The sequence below is a fragment of the Coffea arabica genome, chromosome 9c (assembly GCF_036785885.1).
Source record: "Coffea arabica cultivar ET-39 chromosome 9c, Coffea Arabica ET-39 HiFi, whole genome shotgun sequence".
NCBI lineage: Eukaryota > Viridiplantae > Streptophyta > Magnoliopsida > Gentianales > Rubiaceae > Coffea > Coffea arabica.
Window position 1 is genome coordinate 5,189,961 of NC_092326.1, and position 22,208 is coordinate 5,212,168.

Here is a 22,208-nt window from a genome sequence, read left to right on the forward strand (position 1 = left end):
GGTTGCCTCCCAACAAGCGCTTCTTTATAGTCATTAACTTGACTATATCACCTCATTATCAAGGAGGTTTAGTTAACGAATAATCCACCATTTTAGGCCTTGATGGATCATTAAATGGTGACTTTATAGGAAAAGTCACATGATCTAAGAATGTGAGAAATGAAAGTGACTTACCTATGTCAAGTGTTTCATAGATATTACCTTGAATATATACCACTTGAGAATTCACCAAAGGAAATGTCATGAGAGTATCTTGGGCAGGAATACCTTTAAAATCTGTACTTTTTATACACTCCTCAAGAGGGGTGAAAAATGAGTCATTAAAACTCATCTCTTGAGATTCAAAGTTAGCTCCAAAGATATTATTATGTGAAATGGACATTTCTTCATTGAAATACAAGTTAGAATCATCATTTTGATCAAAATGTAACCCATTTTCACATATAACATTCCCACCATTCATGCTAGGATCTTTTTACAAATTATTAGAGGAAATAACTTCACACAATGCATTCAATTGCTCATGTATTCCACCAAAGTGAGAAGTTAATTCATCTATTCTTTTCTCAATCCTATCAAAACGGTCGGAAGTTGCATTTGGTAGCTTTTCTATTACTGAATCAAATTGATTAGAAAAATTTTCTACAGCTAGCTCCCAAGATGCATTAGAATCATTAGCTAATGGTTCATTCTCTAATTCCCAAGGTAGAGGTGCATTAGCTAACCTTTCTATTGCCAACTCTCAAGATGGTTTAGACTCATATTGGACACATTCAGATTGGTAATCATAAAAATAAGGAGACTCACATACGTACGTTGATTATCCCAACCATAAGCAGGGGAATTGCTCCAATTAGCACTATATTGATCAAAACAAGGATTGTAATGCTCTAATTCATCATAATAATCCACATTTTGTACTTGCATACAAGTATAAGCAGCATGATAACCTCTACATAAGTCACAAATCACATGATTAGAATTAAAAGTATTAACATTCCTCACTTGCTCACTTTCCTGCATCATGGTGTCCATTTGAACTTGTAACTTAATTACATCAAATTTTGCCTTTAAGCACCTTAAACCATTTTCAAAAGACATGCATTCAGTAAATTCTTTGTTACCTCTATTGAAGGAGCTTTGCACTTGGTAACCATCCATTGCCAATCTTTCACTTCTCAAGCATTGTCCTCCCCTGTTTTCTACTCTCCTTGATCCCCTAAACATGCTCTCAAAATAGCTCAAAAACAAGTTTAGTCAAGAAGAATAGATGACTTTAAATATACAAAAACAAAACACTAAACATAAAAGACTCAACAAGACTCAAAACAAACAAGACACTTAACCAACAAAAACAAGTGAAATTGTCTAAATTAATAAAGTAGCTCTTCACACCGATATTGCCAAATCTTCCCAAGCAACGGCGCCAAAAAACTTGATGTGCGTAGGGTATACATATAACATTAACCTCATCCTAATCAAGTTTTACATTTATAAACTCTTAAATACCCCATACGCGATTTATCGCAAGTATACGAATCGTGAGCGAGAATAGGGTATTAAGAGTCGAACCCACAAGGAAGATTGCAATTACCGGTACTACTAAAGCTTCTCTATTATTTAGACTATCAATGAATTATAACAAATTAAACCTACTGAAATTATACAAAATAACAAATGAAAACTCCTTAGGTTGTGGTATCCCTAACTACTCATGCAAGTGCTATAATTGGATCATTGAATACTACTATCTAGGCTAGTTATGGTGTAATTTCCTTAAACATGTGAAAACTACTTTCGTAGTGAATCAACTATACTCATAACTAATCCATACCTATTCTCATGGTTATGAAATTAGCTACAAGTTCATTTTTTCAGTGAAATTACATGAAATGAATCACTTAAAACTACGATGGTGCACCTCTACATTCATGAGTGTACTCCCTATACTTAGCACTTCTTGAACCAGTGTTAAATCTCAATTTTCATTGCAGAAACAACATCTTAGATAATCACAACTAATGGTACCAGATTAATCATGATTAAAAGAGCCAAAATGCTAAATAACTTGCTCAAATCATAGCAATCAAATAACCAAATAATAAACACTAAAAATCATATAAAGTTCAACCAAATCCGAGGCATAAATTTTAGAAACACATATTAAACACAAAATCCAGTACTCGTATATTAACTAAACTTAGAATCAAAAACAAAAGATAAAGAGTTGGAAGGAAAGGCAACCCTTGTCACATGAGCTCTTCCCTTGCCTTCTTCATCTCCATCTTCATCTTTGCCTAACTAATAAACAAATAGGATGAACTATACTAGCTAAACTAACCTACACTAAGAAGATGAAAGAACTACATTTTTGCAGACCAAGTTTCTCCCATATCTCTCTCTTCTTGGATCCCCTCAATCTTGCAAGTCTTGGCTATTTTATGATGAAAGTTAGTCAAGAATTGAGGTTTACACCTCCCTTTTACAGCTGGGAATGTTTCTCACATGTCTGACATTGCATGTGACTTAGTGGAGGTGAAATTGAGTTTTTCGCGTAAAGAGCAGCATTCTCTGACCACAATCCGGCTAGAAATCCGGCCGGATTGCTACAGTGACCTTTTGGTCACTTTCTGCTCAATTTCCAGCTCTGCTCTGATTTTGACTCAATTTCAACTACAGTTTTCTTGATGATAAAAGCTGATTTAGCTCTTGACCAAAACATGAAACTTGTAACCCTTTGCGTTAGCTTTCTAATGCATCAATAATTACCTCATTTCGATTTGTGTAGGCAGAAAATTGACCGAAATACCCTTGCCTGTTCACTGCCCTGTTTCAGTTTCGACCATAGAAAATTAACCACTGTACTTCAGCTTTTTGACCTAAACAACCTTCAAATAGGATTCTGATGTCTTCACCAAAGTTGTTGATATCTCTTATCTTCAAATTGATTTAAGAATCATCTCAATCTGATCACTGCAGCTCAAGTTATAACCAAAATGTGTCAACTCTTTTGGTTCCCCTTTTCTTAAATTTCTTTAATTTTACATTGCTTGCAGAGTGTAGCAGGTGGAGCTGAATTATGGGTTGGACCCAATCCTGTCCTAAACTTGTTTTCGTGGTGAGACTAGTATGTTGTGCTACAAATGTGCAAAAATGATCGTAATTTCTCAAGACGACATCAATGTTGAAGAAATTGGACAGAAAATTTTTTGAGCGAGCATTAACCTCGCGGATTACTGCGCATGTTCTTTGGCCCATTTTTCTCCTCTTAAACAAAAAAGATTGAGGATTATAGAATAGTAGACTTCATAAGAGTTTAGCGGACTCTAACTTTTTCAAAACGGGAGTCCATGTTTAACCATTCAAACACAGTATGATCCTTGGTATATGATTTGAACGACCTCATAATTGTCTAATAGTTCCAAATAATATAGACAATCTGCAGAAACAAACAATGTTGTCTTGATTCTTCCAAGATCTCAATCACAATATAAGCGAAAAATATGGAAAGAAATGGGTAAAATACATCTAAGATCTACGTAGAAGTTGAAACAACTTTCTCAAGTTCAGAACTTCAACTAGATATCTAACTCCACCAATAACAATGACAGGCTCTGTTATGCTATTCCTTTTGTGTTATTGTCTGATTATTATTTATTACGTTATCCAGCACCAGACAAAAGCACAAAATAAGATCTTATTGAATAAATTTTCAGTTGGACAATCATCACAATATAGCCAGGACTTAAGTCCTTTGTGTTGTTACTCAAAAGATCATCATATAACCTGAAATGCAAATTACTCTTCTATTGCAATTAGCTTAAAATTTTCTACTATTACATGAATCCAGTAAATGGACGCCGGTAAATGGACGCCGACGCGGTAAATGGACACCGACGCGGACCGTCTGATCCGGCTTTGAAGGGTCCATGGGGATATCCTCTACCTCATCTCCAGTCTCTAGCCTCTGGGCTTCTCGGTTTGCTGAGGATCGATACAATCGATTGAAAGGATATTGGACCTCTTTCCGGACCTGGGCTCGGGGGCCGACGTAGAAGTGGCTTGCAAAGTAGCGAGGTAACACTCTCGCGCTGCACATACATCGCTGCTAACCTCGACGACTCCTGTTGGGGTTGGGAACTTAAAGGTTAGGTGGTATGTGGAATACACCGCACAGAGAGCATTAAGCGTGGGTCGGCCCATGAGCAAGTTGTAGGGAGAATCGGTTTTGACCAACGAAGTTGACAGGAATGGTTCGGCAGCGAGGGTAGCGACCCACGGTCACTGTTAGGGTCACCACCCCTTCTGAATATACGACGTGTCCCCCGAACCCTACTAGGGGCATCCTAACGGCGGACAATTGTTCTCTTGTCAGGTTCAAACTTTCAAAAGTTCGGAGATACATGACGTCCACCGAACTTCTCGGGTCAACGTAGACCTTCTTAACGATGTAATTGTTGATGAGGATCTCGATCACCAAAGCTTCAAGGCTGCTCGAGGCGGCAGGAACGGGGTCGCTGGGGCCATAAGATATCACTTCGGACAAGCGTGAGATCGGCTTGGCCTGCTCAGTGTTGGCCTGCCAGTAGGTCCTCTTCTGGGAGTTCTGGCTGTTCCCTCCCGTCGGACCTCCGGCAATGGCGTTGATGACCCCAACGATGTTTGGTCCATATCCTAACCCATGGCCTGAGGACTCGTCTGTGGGAGGTTTTTTCGTCTCCCTGGGGTCCTCACGGGGTCGGCAACTGCTACTCGACCCTCGTCTGTCTTCTCGACGCCGATCACCTCGGTCACCACGTCGAGAGTCGGCGCGTTGGTAACCTCGGTCTTGGCGGATAAACTGCTTCCAGTGTCCTTGCTTAATGAGGCGCTCAATCTCCCTCTTGAGGTCATTGCAGTCCTCCGTCTTGTGCCCGATGTCCCGGTGGTACAAGCAGTAGAGGTTGGAGTTCCTCTTATCTCTACTCCCAGCCATCTTTGAAGGGACAAGCCCGAGGTTCTTCTGCTCCATGACGTAGAGCACTCGGGATCGGGCAGTGTTCAAAGGCGTCAGGTCGGACTCGGGGATAGATGTCTTCCCCGTAGATATCTGGTCGAACACATTTCGACGATCCCGGTTGGGGCTTTGAAAGCCACCAATAGCGCCTACCTCACTTAGGCCGGATTCCTTCTTCCTTTTGGGATCGGTTCCCGAGCGAGTTGCTTGGACCTCCTTCTTCATTCGATTGAGAACTTCGGCTTGTATGCCTTTTTCGACCTTCAACCAGAGTTCATAGAGTGTACCAGGATACTTCTTGTGTATCCCTGTGTTAAATACCCTGGCCACGAGTCCATGGGTGAACGTAACTATAGTAACCTGTTCATTAGGATCAGGTATCTGCATACTTTCCTCATTGAATCTCTGTACATAGGACCGAAGTGATTCTCCGGAGTTCTGCTGCATATTCAGCAGGTAAGCCGAGGTCCTAGTTGTGGGTCTGAAGGACACGAATCGGTGAAGAAATCTCTCCATGAGCTCTCCTAGGATGGATATGCTCCTAGGTTCCAGACTCCAGAACCATTTTCGAGTTGTCCCCTGAAGGAATACTAGAAAAGCCCGACATATAATGGGGTCGGGAATGCAATATAATCGAAATGCCGAAATGAAAACGTGAATGTGATCTTCAGGATCACCTCGGTCGTCGTATGGATTTATTGAGGGAAGCTTGAAGTTGGGAGGAAGCCTTTCCTCGTTGATTTCATCCGTGAAGGGTGGGGCCCTCATATAATCCACCCCAGGCCTCCCGAGATGTCGAGCCTCTTCTCCGCTTCACCTCCCTAGCAAGTCTCGGGAGAACGCCTTTGTGATAGAGGCGATTTTGGAAGTGACCTTAGAAGAGACTCGTTTCGGGGCGCTTCTAATGGAGTGTCTTCCCTTAGATTCCTCATCAGAGGAGTCTTCAGGGGACCCATCTGATTTTCTTTTAGAGGACTCGACCTTTTGTTTGCTTTGTCTCTTGAAATATCTTCCCAACTCTTCAAAGATATTGGGGTTTTCACGTACAAACTCGGTCATACGAGCTATGGCTTCTTCATTTGCGAGTTGAGTTCTAACAAACTCCTGTCCTTCAGAGGCATTCTCCTGTTGGGCCGCAGCACTTTGCTCAGCTCCAATGGCAAGAGCCTTCTTGCTCCTAGAACGCGTAGGTTTTATCTTTTGATGTTTTCGTTCCCACAAACGGCGCCAATTAAAGAGGTGATTTCTGACCTCACGAAGTGATTACTGAAGTCGGAGGTGCCCTGGCCTGAAGAAATCAAAACGCCCGGATCACCTGCTCAGATACTAAGAAGAGGGGCTGAATCCCCCGGTATAGCTCCGAAACTTAAGTTAGTTTGAATAAGAGTGAGTGTTATCAGAGAGAGAGTTTTAGCTTTTTTACCAGAGATTTGGCATCCCCCCTCTCGAAGGGAGTTTCTGATATTTATAAGAGGCACGAGAGAGGGACTACAGGTAAAGGTCCTTAGAAATCCGATACAGGCAGTGTATCCAATTGATTTGAGTAATCCCTATCGAGGTCAGGCGGCGCATGTCAGAGTAGCCATCTGTCAGACGTCAGGTGTGTCAGATGTCACATCTCATCCCATTCCGGCTCAAACCCTTAGATGCCACCTCGACGTCACGAGAGACGACTCGCACCGAAACGAGAACTCAGGTCGGGACCACCTCAGCGATTAGGCGAATGAGATGGCACCCACAGGGGTAGCAGAAGGATGAAACCCCAGGTAGTTCGAGCCGAAATGACCATCCTCATATTTTATTATTGTTGTTGTTGTTGTTATAAATTTTCTTCCGTTAAATCTTTCAATTTGGTAAATGTAATAAAAAAATCATTAGAACAAAAAAGGACTTCATAAGAGTTTAGCGGACTCTAGCTTTCTCAAAACGGGAGTCCATGTTTAACCATTCAAACACAGTATGATCCTTGATATATGATTTCAACGACCACATAATTGTCTAATGGTTCCAAATAATATAGACAATTTGCAGAAACAAATAATGTTGTATTGATTCTTTCAAGATCTCAATCACAATATAAGCGAAAAATATGGAAAGAAACGAGTAAAATACATCTAAGATCCACGTAGAAGTTGAAACAACTTTCTCGAGTTGAGAACTTCAACAAGATGTCTAACTCCACCAATAGCAATGCCAGGCTTTGTTATGCTATTGCTTTTGTTTTATTGTCTGATTATTATTTATTACGTTATCTAGCACTAGACAAAAGCACAAAATGAGATCTTATTGAATAAATTTTCAGTTGGACAATCACCACACTATAGTCAGGATTTAAGTCCTTTGTGTTGTTACTCAAAAGATCATCATATAACCTGAAATGCAAATTACTCTTCTATTGCAATTAGTTTAAAATTTTCTATTATTACATGAATAACAAGTATTACAATCAAAGTCAGGCTGCAAAATCTCGACCCATGAATTGTAGCACAGGCAAAATTTCCCTCAGTCACCTTTGAATCACAAGAAGAAGAAAATGAAAGTAAAACCAATACCATCGCTCATAATTCATCAAACCCTTCAGTTTTCCTTTTTTTCCTCTTCTTCTTTCCACTCTGCTCTGCAGAATCACTTCTCTCTCCACCATCAACCTCCCTGCTCTTCCTCTTCTTCCCTTTTTCGCTGCCAACATTTTCTCCATTATCTTCACCCTCATTCTTTTTTTTCTTCTTCTTCTTATCCTTACTCTTGACACCTTCAACTCTGTCCATGTCTCTTTCAATTTCCACAATCTCTTGCTTAGTATTATTCTTAACCTTATCTATTTCCTCTCTATTTTCACCTCTCCCAATCTTCTCCTGTTTCTTCTTTTTCCTTTCCTCCCCAACCCCACTGTCAAGGCTTCGCTCAATCTGTTCTCTCTGCTCACTCCTCACCTCCGATTGACTATTTTTCTTTCCTTTTTTGCCAACATTTTCTCCATCCTCCTCATCCTTCTTTTCCCTATTCTTATGCTTCCTCTTCACACTTTCACCTTCAACTCCATCAATAATGTTCCTTTCAACTTCTACAATCTCTTGCTTAGCCTTATTCCTACCCTCATCTCTTTCCTCTGTATCTTCACCACTCACAATCTTTTCATGTTCCTTCTTTTTCCTTTTGTCCCCAACCCCATCAGGGCTTTGCTCAATTTGTTCTCTCTCCTCATTCCTTAACTCCGATTGGCTAGTTCTCTTATCTTTTTTGTTCTTATCCGAACTTCTTTGTACCTTAACTTTGTCAAGTCTATCTGCTTCTTGGCCAATCTTCAACAAGCCTTCAGTGTTCGGCTCAAATTCGCGATTTTTCTTATGTTTTCCCTTCTTTTCCGACCTTTTCACGGCGTTAACTTCATCAATCCCTCCTTTATCCTTCTCAATCTTTAACGGTTCTTCATCATTTACCTCTAATTCGTGATTTTTCTTCCGCTTGCCCTTACTTTCCACATTCTTGATCTTTTCTTCATCTGGATTTTTGTCAACGGTGGCTAAAGTTTCAATCTTTGTATCAACAACAAGAGGTTGAGATGCCTTACGTTTGCGATTCGAATGGGGCGCTTTTAGCTCCTTGTGGAATTGAACCAAGTTGTCGAAGGCATCAGAAGCGCGTTTCAGATACACGCGGACGGCATCGGAAGCTCCGTTCTCCTCTTCTAGGGAGGCGAGTGTGGAGGGGTTTTTGGTTGCTGAAGATAGAGAGACTGACTTTGTTGATGCCACTTGGCCTGTGACAGTCTTCATTGGAATTTGACAATTTTGATACTTTTTGGGGTTAATTCAGCTGCGATTTAGGGTTTAAGGGGTTTTCGTCGGGGTGGCGATCGGTTCAAATTGGGTTGGCGGGTCGGGTTGAGATTTGGATATAATAGAAAATCCCGCTGACTCGAACTCGAAAATTTTGGATTGGATTAGCGAGTTGATATGAAATGATTCAAAATTTAATTTTAATTTATTAATTTATCACTGTATTTTTTTATAAAATCAATTTCACACAAGATTAATTACATAATCAAGTAATAAAATTTTAAATAAATAATTCTAAATCAAATATAAAATAAATAAAAATAATATAAAAGTAAAAAATAATATAATACAGTATTTATTCAAATGTAATAATTTCAACTTCACACAGGTTAAATAAATAATTCATTTAAGATTAAGTGGTTAATGTCTTTGGAAAAAAGAATAACTTAGTTTAGTTAGATAAAATAATTTTTATGTTTATCAAATTATTTTTTATTCATAAACGGATTAACGGATCACCTACGGGTTGATTCGAATTCGACTCGTTTTCTTTTCAGGATTCATCGGGTTTGACCCGATTTTGATCCGAACCCGCAAGACCTCAACTAAAATCCATTAATTTTGCGTTAAATTCATGTGCCGTGTCAAAAATTGCCATCGCTAGGTTTTCGAAGGTGAAGTCAAACGGGGTCGAAGACAATGACATTTGGTTTGGGACCCTCAGCCAAGTCCGGAATCTCAAACGGATCAGACCCAATAAAACAAGAACTGCTAAAGCAAGGCAAAAATTTTTCTGAATGAAAATGTAACACGTTAAAATAAATTTCCCGCTGCAAAAATAGGAAATAGGAAACTTAGGAGTCAATATCATGTACAAGTTTGATAAGACCATTGAAATGCACACGAGATCTTCGGTCTTCCTCAAAAAAAAAAGTATACGTTGTCATACATACAAACATGAATGTGATACATATTTACATATAACAATTGATTTAGGATTCTCTTGATGGAATACACTTGAGTAATAACAAGTAATACTGATATCTTGCTCAATTTCATGTTAGCATCACATATTATAAGATACAGAATAAAATATAAATTTGTGTTGAATTATCTTCTAAACTTCACCCTTACAAAATGGAGAAAAATTAAAATACAAACCAAAGGGGGAGAAAGGGAAAATTTTCAATTATATCATGTCAATTGGTCATTCTTCTCAATAATAAATATAAAACTGTTTTCAACTTTCTTACAAAATAATAGATAACATGTATCTTAAAAAATGTTATTACTTTTCTCCTATTCTTAATGTAACAACGTTAATTTTGTAGTTAGAATGGACTGAATATACAACGTATGAAGGGAATGTTTGGTTGAATGATAAGATAGAAGAGATTATGAATGAGAAGTTTTGAAAATAAAGTTATATATCATACTTACACAAAGTTTTAAAAAAATACAAAGGTGTATGTTTGTGTTTATTTACTGTAAATTACACATTTATCTTGTTTCATGTTTTCCATTTACTCAAAATCTTACATTGATACCTTCCGCATCTTTTTTCATCTTGAAATTCTTATTATTTTATCTAAAGAAAGCTACTATTAGAAAACTTCCTCCACAATTTTCATCTTGAATTCTTATTTTTTTCTCCTCTTAATATTCCTGTTATTTTCTCTAAAGAAAGCGAGCATTAGATTTACTCTTTGGAGGGTTAGAAGGCATCTAAACTCCTTACATATTAAACTTCCATAAAATTTCAATATCAAAGATTAAAATGAACACAAAAATTTAGAAAATTCATTAGCTATTTTTGGTACAAAGTCCTTTTATCTTTCTATTTGCTTAAAAGAGGGGTGAGGAAAATAAGAATAACAAATTTATGGCAATTCCATTTGTTAGACTCGATCCCGCAACCGCCTTCAACGGAGGAAAAATGAGCAAATCGAACCTTGCAACGTTCTCACTCCACCAGCACACCGTCTTGAAAACTAGGTCAACCGTTCGCACAAATTTTTAGTTTAGCTATTGACTTTATATGCTGTCTCTGCCAGCTTTAATTATCAGTTCTGCAACCGCTGAGAAACTCTAAAACCCTCCCGCCTAATTCTTAAACCTCAGTTTTTTTGCGTAAATTAGCAAACATTAGGAAAAATGACGAGGATAGCGCAAGCTCCGATTCAATTCACAAAACAGCCCTACATTGAAGATGTCGGCCCCCACAAAATGTAACTGATCTCTACTGCTATTGCTCTATTTTTTTTTGGGTTAAATCTTAAACAAGTGAAATTCCAACGTGTTTGATAATTTCTTTAGTTTTTTTTTGTGGAAATTTGTGAACAGAGAAAGTATTCAGTTTTCTACATTCGGAGAATCCGAGATTCTGAAAGCAGCTGAAGTACAAGTATACCGCGGTGTATATTATGATTCTGCGAAAAAGCCTTGGGAGAATGGCTTATTAGACCCTCATATGGTATCTTATTTAACGTTCATTGTTTCTTTTAACAGTGGTGAACTATTTTTGCGTACGATGAACTGATAGCCGTGATTCATTTTCCACATTTTCTATCTGATTGAGAAGACAATGTATCTGCTGTTGTTATTTCACATTTAAAAGAAGAAGAGAAGGGGAGTTCGAATAAATAGCATTTTCTGGGGAGCTGATGATGCATTAGTTATCTTTTAGGTCTCTTTTGTGCGGCTAGAGTTTGTTTAATCTGTCAAATTATGCGATAGGAATTGCTTTGTTCAGTAAATTACTTGTAATAGTCTATTGATAAGGGGATCACTTCCAGTGACTTTCTAATTTTCTAACAAGCTAAATCAATGTTGTTTTTGAATGTAGGTACTGCTGTTGTTTCCAATTTATTTATAGTTCTGGAGTGTATTAATTTATTGGTTACATTTTTGAGTTTCTGAAATTGATATTAGAAATCTTCTGAAAGGTGCTGTTTGGTCCAGGGCCCCGGAAACAAGAATGGAATTTGTGAAACATGCCATGGGAACTTTAGAGAATGTCCAGGGCACTACGGATATTTGACTCTTGCTCTACCAGTTTACAATGTTGGATACTTGATTACTGTCATCGACATCTTGAAGTGCATTTGCAAGGTAGATGCTTATAGTTCTACTTATATGTTTGTGCATAGTGTTTACTTTGACCTGCAAATCTCTCTCTCTCTATCTCTCTCTCTCTTTTGGATTCAAGTTGATGCAAAGTATACTTCTGATTTGTTGTTGGTTCATCATTTTGTACGTAGGATTGACTTGAATAATTATGGGAGTGCTAGGATGACATTCTTTTGTCTGAAAAAAAAAATTCTTTTACCAATCTGCCTTCTATTTGCCACTTGTGTCCTTATGTGCCCAAAACAAAATCTCCTTCTCCTTGCACTCAGAACACGCAAAGAGGTGCTGTTTCTAGAAGCGACTACTTCTGCACGCAGTAAATGCTAAATTTGCTAATGGGAGTTGTGGCGACCCCACTTTCCCCTAAGGCGAACCAGAGAGTTGGCGGGCCATCTGCCTAGCTCTCGCCAGGATTCACGCAAGCAAGCTAGCAAAAATCCTTCCGAAGTATAACCTAATCTATTACAACATCGTTTCCCTCCAAATAAGCCGGTTTCTAGAATCACATTAACTTCAGAGATAACAGTGCCTTAAGATAGCCAACGTCGATTCTTAAAATACCTTCCCGAATACAACCCAAGAAACAAAACATCAATTCAAATACATCCTTACAAGCCAAGTAACAAATTCATACAAGCCACATACAAATCCAGGGTTTACACTTTTCCAACTTCAAGTGGCAACCTAAGGCAAAACTACAATGTTTAACTCGAACTACATGCTTAAAGTACAAGTAGATCTCAAGTCTTCCTCAGTTGTCAGAACCTGTAAAAGAAAACCACAACGTGGGATGAGCTACACAGTCCAGTGAGGTTCCAAGACGCTCTAACAGTTCAAATAGGTCAAGTAAGTTGTGCATATCATATGCATGATTCGAGGTTACACAATGGCATGTTACCATGAGGTGATAATCATTACACGGGTAATTGCTACCTTGAAAACACATGTAGAACTAGTACTTTTGGAATGAATGGCCATATAATTATATTTTCATAAATTTTCAGTCAAACAAATAGTGGCTCGTCCAACTAGAAGAACATTACAAGAATTGCTTCATCTCAGAGGTTAATGCTCGTGAGGAGTCTTACCCGAGAATGCCAACTAGGAGAGCAATAATATTATTGATAGTAAAGCAAGCACGAAAGGATACGGTGTTCCAGTGGAACTTTGTCGGTCATCGGCACCTTATAACTCCCGGATCCCCACGGTTGACTGGCCATCACCTTATCCCTCCAGTGGTAGTACTCGAGTATACCGAAACGGTTGTCCAGGGTTCCAACCTACCCGATCGAGCCCAGTCCTGGCTCGAGTAGGTCAGTAACCGAGGCAGGGCCCAAGTTCAGCTTATAGCTTACAACATGCACAGGGAATCAAGTAATTCGACAAAAGTAAAATTCATCATTTGAATAGGTCGAGTGAGGTAAAGTACACACTCGCCTAACAATGATGGACAACTTCATATAACATGTGATTCATGATAATCAAGTAGTCAAGTGGACACTTAGCATGTAAGCAATACAAGTTGATTTCATAGGAGCATATAATTCACGGATATCGAATAATCATATAGATTAGAAATAATGTGAGCAAATAGTCAGGTAATCAGGTAGTCATGTGGGTTGGTAAACGGTTCACGGTTAACGGTTGACGGTTAACGGTTGAGTAATGACGGTTATTTGGCATGCATTTGCCATATTAATAGGCCATCATTGGCCATTATCCCATTTTTACCATGTGAGAGTCGAGGAGATTCACTCCAACGACGTTACTACATTTAGATTCACGAGAAAATGTTTCACGCAAGTCACCACTCGAACGGCTACTGTGATAAAGTACACATTGCGCACTTCGATGGATCGAAACTCATTTTCCAAATTGTCACATAACGAGTCACAAGAGCACTTTAACCAAATAAGCATAGAACAAGCAGGCTAAGCACGTATTGAGTTTACAAGATCATTTGATAGGGTTAATCATTTAACCAATTCATGTCGATATGCAATGCATATATATATTTCTTAAATAGGCACGAGTATGGTAAATACTTAACGATCATGAAATGAGCATGTCCTAGACTTACTCAATTACGTATTCCTATATGGAACACTCACCTAGTCAAACAAGCGCAATAGGTCTCAAACAAGCGTTTTAGGAGTCCGCTCCGAGTTCCTCTTGGAGATCTCCTCGATTGCCTGAGCAAACAATAATTCAAGTACCACTCAATATCGCTAGAAATTCTCTAGTTTTCGATGAAGATTGTTCGCTAGTGAAATCTAAGAAATTAACGCGGAGACGAGCCTAAGAATTTGTGTAACTCGAGGTTCACAAGTGGGGTTTTAAAATACAAGACAAATCTGATTTCCATCTCTGGATTCAAATGTAAAACAATCAAATGATATTGACAGAAATGAAGAGTTCGAAACCCCTTAGTTTCCTTTAAGTTAGAAAATTCCAGATTTAACAAGTAATCTTTGAAAAATCATATCTTACTCTCTACAAGCCCAAAATTGGAAAACTTGGTACTATTGGAAACCTCTTTGAAAGTACTAAAAGTCCCTAGAATACACTTTTCCATGATTCTAAATGGAAGATAGTCAAAAATGGGCTCAAAGTTACTGTTTTGGTTCATAAGGCAGATTTAAGTTGGTTTTTGGCCAACTTTGGAATTTCGGCAAAATTCACTTGTTTGGAACTAGCTTTTGAAATTTTCAACTCTAATAGTGTTGTAATTCAAGAGTATAACAAAACAAATGGAACGAGAAACGGGGTTTTGAGCACCAAGATACGGTAGCTCAAAGTTACTAAAATTCCCTTGTGAAACATGGGTTTTTTTTTTCAAACTCGAGTCATGAACTTTGGTAATTTATTTGACCCATGAAACAGCCTCAGAATAACATCATAATTAGCAGTATAATACTACCATATAAGGGTTACTCCTCTACCAAATTTCATGAAAAAATAACTTCGGAAAGGTGGTCAATCAAACACCTAAATTTCGCAAATACTAAGACAAAACTGCCTTGAACCTTTTGTTTTTCCATTTCAGACATTTGGTCAAAGAAAGATTCCTCCAAACCTGGTTCATTTGTTTAGGCAAAACTTAAAGAATGTTCATGGTACATTTGGTAAGTGTTTAGCATCAAAATATTCAGTTAGCAAGACTTTGCCAAACCTTGCATCAAATCTGTCTAAAAAATCAGGGTTTTCAAGGGCAGAGCAGGTTTCATATTTTGATCACAGATCACTCAAATTAACTCAGAATTTGGCATGGTTTAAGGCGTTGGAAAACACATTCATAGAGCTATAATTTCATAGAAGAAATCATTATGAAATTCGGCACACAACTAGCTCGAATTCGAGTCACAAGTTGCAGCCTCAGCATTTTGTTCTTGTAAAACAGAGAGACAGAACAGCCGACTTAAAATAGTTGGTTTGGCTCACATACATGGAACCAGAATGTGAATTTTATATCGTCGGAAAGGTTGGAATGTCTAGTTTGAAATGCCACTAACGGCACTCGATTTCGACATCGGAGTTTAAAATTATGGCCGAAACACGAAAGCTGGTCAGAGCATTTCGGAAATAGTTCCAGGTTTACTAGCTTTGTTAAATCGATTTATTTGACCAACCAAACCTCAATATTTTTCAATGAAACTTTGTACACCATATATTCAACATATCAACATGATATACAAGTCATGAAACTCTCAAAATTTTGCAAAAAGGGGTGCGATTAAAACAGGGCAAATCTGAACATTTTTGAACAATGCATCTTTTGGAGTCTAGACTAGCTAGGTATCATTAATCTACCTATTTAAACACTAAACTAGCATTGTATCCATCATCAATCCAAGGGTGGGAGTTCATAGAGCCAACCATCAAAATTTTTCGACACGAAATAAAACAAATAACATGTAATTTTAGCAAATAATTCCACCACAATAAATCTGTCATCGGCTAAACAGAATTTCCAGCAGCTAATTGGTCATAAAACCAACTTTTTACTCGGCTAATACATGATATTAAGTACTCAAATCCGACAAGCAAATATTTGACTAGCTAATCAGATCATCCAAGTCATTGTGGGAATTCATAGAGCCCACTCACCAAGTTTCCATTAAAACTCAAAAGAGCCACCATCGGCTAAGCTGGGAAAAAAAATTGCAGCAGCTATGTTTCAACATTTTTGGTCAATTTATCCAACGGATCAAGTACTTTACAACTGAATATCTTACAAGACTTAAGACACATATATTTCATGTATTTCTAAACATTGTTTGCTAATGAAAAATTCCAGAAACAACTGCAAATTCTGGTTTCACTCCCTTGGCAAGTCACGTAAATTTTCCAGCATTTACTCAGTCATAAACAAAATTTTTCTTCGGTTTCAATCCACAATTCAACTTTTCCTCAGATTTTCTTCCATTAAGCTTCACTTAATACTTAAAGCTAACAATCTATATGCAATTCATAACAAAATTTTCCCATTTGACAGCAATTACAAATGCAAACAAACATGAAGTCTCTCGGCTATTCCAGAAAATTTCCAGCAGTTAAGTTAGACGCAAATCTGGATTTTCTTCAGCTAAAACCTTGTATTAAGTACTCAAAACCAACATGCATGACTAATTAATGGAAATTACTAACAGCTCTGGTTTAAATCAAGTTCGGACAGCAACTACTATCATCCACAATTCCAGAAATTCCTACGACTATTCTCGGATGATCTTGCATGCAACAGATTTTCTTGTTCATCTTTATTTCTTGCTTAACCGAGCAAATGAGCTGCATTCAAAGTTTAATCATCTTGTCTTAAGTTAGGGAAACACATATATACATTCAGATTGCATCAGGGAAACAGAATTAAAGCTGCATCTCCATTTCAGCTTTTCGGCAAAACCATTTACTTCCAAAACAGATTTTTCTAATGCTTTGATTTCATCATCCGATTGCACAAACAATACATGCATGCCCCTAGATGGCTCAATCTACCTCTTGATCAACCTAAAATGGTCCAGAAATTACCTCACAGTGCAACTCACTCACACGACAGAGCTGAATTTTTTTTTCTTCCTCTCGGCACGCGCGCAAGGCCTGAAGTGCTGGTTCTGGTTGCAATAGTTGCGGCTGGGACTGATGAAGGTGGTGACGATCAGCAGCTCCCACGACTTCCACTTGCTCTCTCCTTTCTTCCCTCAAGCTCACGGACAGACCAGAGAAGATTCAGCTCGCGATTTTTCTTTCTTTCCTCTCGGCTGCAAGATGCAGCTCACTCTCTCTCTCTCGTCGATGATCACGAGGTGAAGCTCTCTCTCTCTCACTCTTGGTCAATGCTCACGGTGTGAGGAAATGGAACTGGTTGTGCGAGGTTGAAGTGAAGAAATAGGTGCGGTTAAGGGGTTGGGTGTGCAAGAGGGTGGAGTGTGAAGATGTTTTGTGATATAGGAATGAAGGTGGAGTGGGATGGTATCGCGGTTTTGTGATATGAAACGGAAAGGAAATGGTTTGCGGTTTGTGTTATGAATTGGAGAGTATGGTATAAGGTGTCGTGGTTTAAGAGAAAGGATTGCGTGTGTACGAGTAGGTTGCGTATCGAATTGGATAAAATGTAATTGGTTGATAGTGCGGTGATTAGAATTCTTGTCAGAGGGTTCGTTTGGTTTGCATGGAAATGTAAGGGCATTTTAGTCTTTTCACTTTGCTCCCTAACCTCAATTTAATTTCTCAAATCCAACTTAATTCTAAAAATTATCCCCAAGCGTGATTTGAACGCCTAAATATACACTAGTATACTTAAACCATTTTTATCGAATAATTATCGATTAAACTTGAATATTGGGATTCCTAGTAATTCTTATATTATTTAGCGATTAAATTAATTATTAGAATTTCCAATTATTATTTCTCAAGGAATAGAGTTAGTCTAACTCGAAATTTATCGATTTAGTAATGTAAAGTCAAGTGAAATAATAATCAAATCCAAGGATGTCAATATGCACATAAAAATTATTTTTACGTACTTAATTGCGAACAATTAAAAGTAATACTAAAAAAAATTATCCAAGAATAAAAGAAATGCAAATGAAATATGCACTAGTTTATATATCCATTTTTCAGGGTTCTCACAGGAGTCATCTGTAGAAGCAGCTCTGAATAGTTTAAGACTATCATCTTGGAATGTTAAGAGGTTAAAATGGCCTTCTCTCATTTTTCTGTTGGGATTGTAGCTAGTGATATGGTATTTGGTAAGTTCTTCTAATGAAAATTTCATCTGAATTTTTGAGATAAAGTTTCTTTCGGAAGTTTCCTTCCATTACTAGGAGTCAAAACCCAAGAATTTTTCCGAGGTGACTCCAAAAATACATTTTTTGGAGTTTAGCTTCATCCGAGTCTCTCGTAGGATCTCGAGAACTTCCTTCAGGTCGGATATGAAGGTGGAGGTTTTCTGGCTCTTGAGGAGGATGTCGTCCACGTAGGCTTCCACATTCCTTCCTATTTGGAATTTGAAGGCTCGGTTTACCAAACGCTGGTACGTGGTCCCGGCGTTCTTCAACCCAAAGACATGGTAGTGTAGCAGTATACACCTCGATCTGTGTAGAAGACTGTCTTCTCCTTGTCTTCCTCGCTCATCCCAATCTGATGGTACCCCTTAAAGGCGTCAAAAAAACAAAGGATCTCGTAACCCATAACCGAGTCCACCAGGGTTTCGACTCGGAGTAATGGGTAACAGTACTTGGGACAGGCCTTGTTCAGGTCGGTGAAATCCACGCACATTCTTCAGGTCCCGATGTCCTTCTTGACCATAACCGGGTTAGATAACCACGTCGGGTATTGAACTTCTTGGATTATCTTGGCGGGAAGGAGTTTGTCCACTTCTTCACCAGCGGCTCGGCTACGTTTCGGGCCGAGGTGCCTTCTCTTCTGCTGAATCGGGCGTGCCTGATGGTCTACATTCAGCTTATGTATCATGAGGTGATGGGGCACACTTTGGATCTCGTCGGCAGCCCAGGCAAAGACATCCCGGTACTACTTGAGGAGACCCACTATGTCTTTCTTGATTGAATCCGGTAAATGGACGCCGATGCGGACCGTCTGATCCGACTTTGAAGGGTCCATGGGAATATCCTCTATCTCATCTCCAGTCTCTAGCCTCTGGGGCTTCCTGATTTGCTGAGGATCGATACAATCGATTGAAAGGATATTTGTCCTCTTTTCGGACCTGGGCTCGACGTAGAAGCGGCTTGCAAAGTAGCGAGGTAACACTCTCGCGCTGCACATACATCGCTGCTAACCTCGACGACTCCTGCGGGGTTGGGAACTTAAAACTCAGGTGGTACGTGGAATATACCACACGAAGAGCATTAACCGTGGGTCGGCCCATGAGCAAGTTGTAGGGAGAGTCGATTTTGACCATAACAAAATTGACAGGAATGGTTCGACAGCGAGGGTGGCGACCCACGGTCACTGTTAGGGTCACCACCCCTTCCGAATGCACGACGTGTCCCCCGAACCCTACTAGGGGCATCCTAACGGCGGACAACTGTTCTCTTGTCAGGTTCAAACTTTCAAAAGGTCGGAGATACATGACGTCCACCGAACTTCTCGGGTCAACGTAGACCTTCTTAACGATGTAATTGTTGATGAGGATCTCGATCACCAAAGCTTCATGGCTGCTCGAGGCGGCGGGAATGGGGTCGCTAGGGCCATAAGATATCACTTTGGACAAGCGTGAGCTCGGCTCAGCCTGCTCAGTGTTGGCCTGCCTATAGGTTCTCTTCCGGGAGTTCTGGCTGTCCCCTCCCGTCGGACCTCCGGCAATGGTGTTGATGACCCCAACTATGTTCGGTCCATATCCTAACCCGTGGCCTAAGGACCCGTCTGGGAGAGGTCTTTTCGTCGCCCTAGGGTCCTCAGGGGGTCAACAACTGCTACTCGACCCTCGTCTGTTTTATCGGCGCCGATCACCTTGGTCATCACGTCGACAGTCGGCGCATTGGTAACCACGATCTTGGCGGATAAACTGTTTCAAGTGTCCTTACTTAATGAGGCGCTCAATCTCCCTCTTGAGGTCATTGCAGTCTTCCGTCTCGTGCCCGATGTCCCGATGGTACAAGCAGTAGAGGTTGGAGTTTCTCTTATCTCTGCTCCTGGCCATCTTTGAAGGGGCACACCCGAGGTTAATCTGCTCCATGACGGAGAGCACTCGGAATCGGATAGCATTCAAAGGCGTCAGGTCGGACTCGAGGATAGATGTCTTCCCCGTAGATATCCGATCGAACACACTTCGACGATTCCGGTTGAGGTTTTGAAAGCCACCAACAGCGCCTGCCTCACTTCAGCCGGATTCCTTCTTCCTTCTAGGATCGGTCCCCGAGCGAGTTTCTTGGACCTCCTTCTTTATTCGGTTGAGGTCTTCGGCTTGTATGCCTTTTTCGACCTTCAACCAGAGTTCATGGAGTGTACGGTGATACTTCTTGTGTATCCCTGTGTTAAATACCCCGGCCACGAGTCCGTGGGTGAACGCAGCTATAGTAACCTGTTCATTAGGATCTGGTATCTGCACGCTTTTCTCATTGAATCTCTGTACATAGGACCGAAGTGATTCTCCGGGGTTCTGCTGCATATTCAGCAGGTAAGCCGAAGTTCTAGTTGTAGGTCTGGAGGACACGAATCAGTGGAGAAATCTCTCCACAAACTCTCCTAGGGTGGATATGCTCCTAGGTTCCAGACTCCAGAACCATTTTCGAGCTATCCCCTGAAGGAATACTGGAAAAACCCAACATATAACGGGGTCGGGAATGCAATATAATCGAAATGTCGAGATGAAAGCGTGAATGTGATCTTCAAGATCACCTCGGCCGTCGTATGGATTTATTGAGGGAAGCTTGAAGTTGGAAGGAAGCCTTTCCTCGTTGATTTCATCCGTGAAGGGTGGGGCCCTCATATAATCCACCCCAGGCCTCCCGAGATGTCGAGGCTCTTCTTCGCTTCGCCTTCCTAGCAAGTCTCGGGAAAACACCTTTGTGATAGAGGCGATTTTGGAAGTAGCTTTAGAAGAGACTCGCTTCGGGGTGCTCCTAATGGAGTGCCTTCCCTCAGATTCCTCATCAGAGAAGTCTTTAGGGGACCCATCTGATTTTCTTTTAGAGGATTTGGCCTTTTGTTTGCTTTGTCTCTTGAAATATCTTCCCAACTCTTCAAAGATATTGGGGTTTTCACTTACAAACTCGGCCATACGAGCTATGGCTTCTTCGTTTGCGGGCTGAGTTCTAACAGACTCCTGTCCTTCAGAGGCATTCTCCTGTTGGGCTGCAGCACTTTGCTCAGCTCCAATGGCAAGAGCCTTCCTGCTCCTAGAACGCATAGGTTTCATCTTTTGATGTTTTCATTCCCACAGACGACGTCAATTGAAGAGATGATTTCTGACCTAACGAAGTGATTACTGAAGTCGGAGGTGCCCCTGTTTGAAGAGGTCAAAGCGTCCAGATCACCTGCTCAGATACAAAGAAGAGGGGCTGAATCCCTCGGTATAGTTTTGAAGTTTAAGTTAGTTTGGATAAGAGCGAGTGATATCAGAGAGAGAGTATTAACTTTTTTACCAGAGATTTGGCATCCCCCCTCTCAGAGGGAGTTTCTGATATTTATAAGAGGCACGAGAGAGGGACTATAGGTACAGGTCCTTAGAAATCCGATACAGGCAGTGTATCCAATTGATTTGACTAGTCCCCAAGGAGGGGCGTGTCAGAAAAGTCGTCAGAGTCAGGCGGCGCGTGTCAGAGTAGCCATCTATCAGGCGTCAGGTGTGTTAGAGGTCATATCCCATCCCATTCCAGTTCAAACCCTTAGATGCCACCTCGACGTCACGAGAGACGGCTCGCACCGGGACTAGAACTCAGGTCGGGACCACCTCGGCGATTAGGCGAACGAGGTGGCACCCATAGGGGTAGCAGAAGGACGAAACCCCAGGTAGTTCGAGCCGAAATGACCATCCTCATATTTTATTATTGTTGTTGTTGTTGTTATAAATTTTCTTCCGTTAAATCTTTCAATTTGGTAAATGTAATGAAAGAACCATTAGAACAAAAAAGAACTTCATAAGAGTTTAGCGGACTCTAGCTTTCTCAAAAAGGGAGTCCATGTTTAACCATTAAAACATAGTAGGATCCTTGGTATATGATTTAAATGACCTCATAATTGTCTAATAGTTCCAAATAATATAGACAATCTGCAGAAACAAACAATGTTGTCTTTATTCTTCCAAGATCTCAATCACAATATAAGCGAAAAATATGGAAAGAACGGGG

General features: G+C 40.0%; 2 protein-coding genes and 1 long non-coding RNA gene across 3 annotated transcripts; 1 reads left to right on the top strand and 2 right to left on the bottom strand.

Moving 5' to 3' along the window:
- Nucleotides 1-4,183: 4,183 nt before the first annotated feature.
- LOC140014087 (uncharacterized) lies at nucleotides 4,184-5,764 on the bottom strand. Its single transcript, XM_072064481.1, has one exon. The coding sequence runs from the start codon at nucleotides 5,762-5,764 to the stop codon at nucleotides 4,184-4,186; it is 1,581 nt and encodes a 526-aa protein (XP_071920582.1).
- Nucleotides 5,765-10,841: 5,077 nt separating this feature from the next.
- LOC140014012 (uncharacterized) lies at nucleotides 10,842-11,880 on the top strand. Its single transcript, XR_011820866.1, has 3 exons — nucleotides 10,842-11,003; nucleotides 11,119-11,248; nucleotides 11,737-11,880. It is a non-coding gene; the product is annotated as an uncharacterized lncRNA (long non-coding RNA).
- Nucleotides 11,881-19,036: 7,156 nt separating this feature from the next.
- LOC113708406 (uncharacterized) lies at nucleotides 19,037-20,095 on the bottom strand. The gene is made up of 2 exons (XM_072064482.1): nucleotides 19,944-20,095; nucleotides 19,037-19,805 (listed from the first exon to the last, which is right to left on the bottom strand). Exons 1-2 carry the CDS (start codon nucleotides 20,093-20,095, stop codon nucleotides 19,037-19,039), a joined length of 921 nt encoding a protein of 306 aa, XP_071920583.1.
- Between the last annotated feature and the right edge of the window lie 2,113 nt (nucleotides 20,096-22,208).

Excerpts from the sequence above, each read along its gene's own strand:
- LOC140014087 (XM_072064481.1), bottom strand. The coding sequence starts at position 5,764 with ATGAGGGCCCCACCCTTCACGGATGAAATCAACGAGGAAAGGCTTCCT.
- LOC113708406 (XM_072064482.1), bottom strand. The coding sequence starts at position 20,095 with ATGGAGCAGATTAACCTCGGGTGTGCCCCTTCAAAGATGGCCAGGAGC. Across the intron at positions 19,806-19,943 it reads GAGATTGAGCGCCTCATTAA|GGCGACGAAAAGACCTCTCC; the intron begins GTAAGGACACTT and ends TGAGGACCCTAG.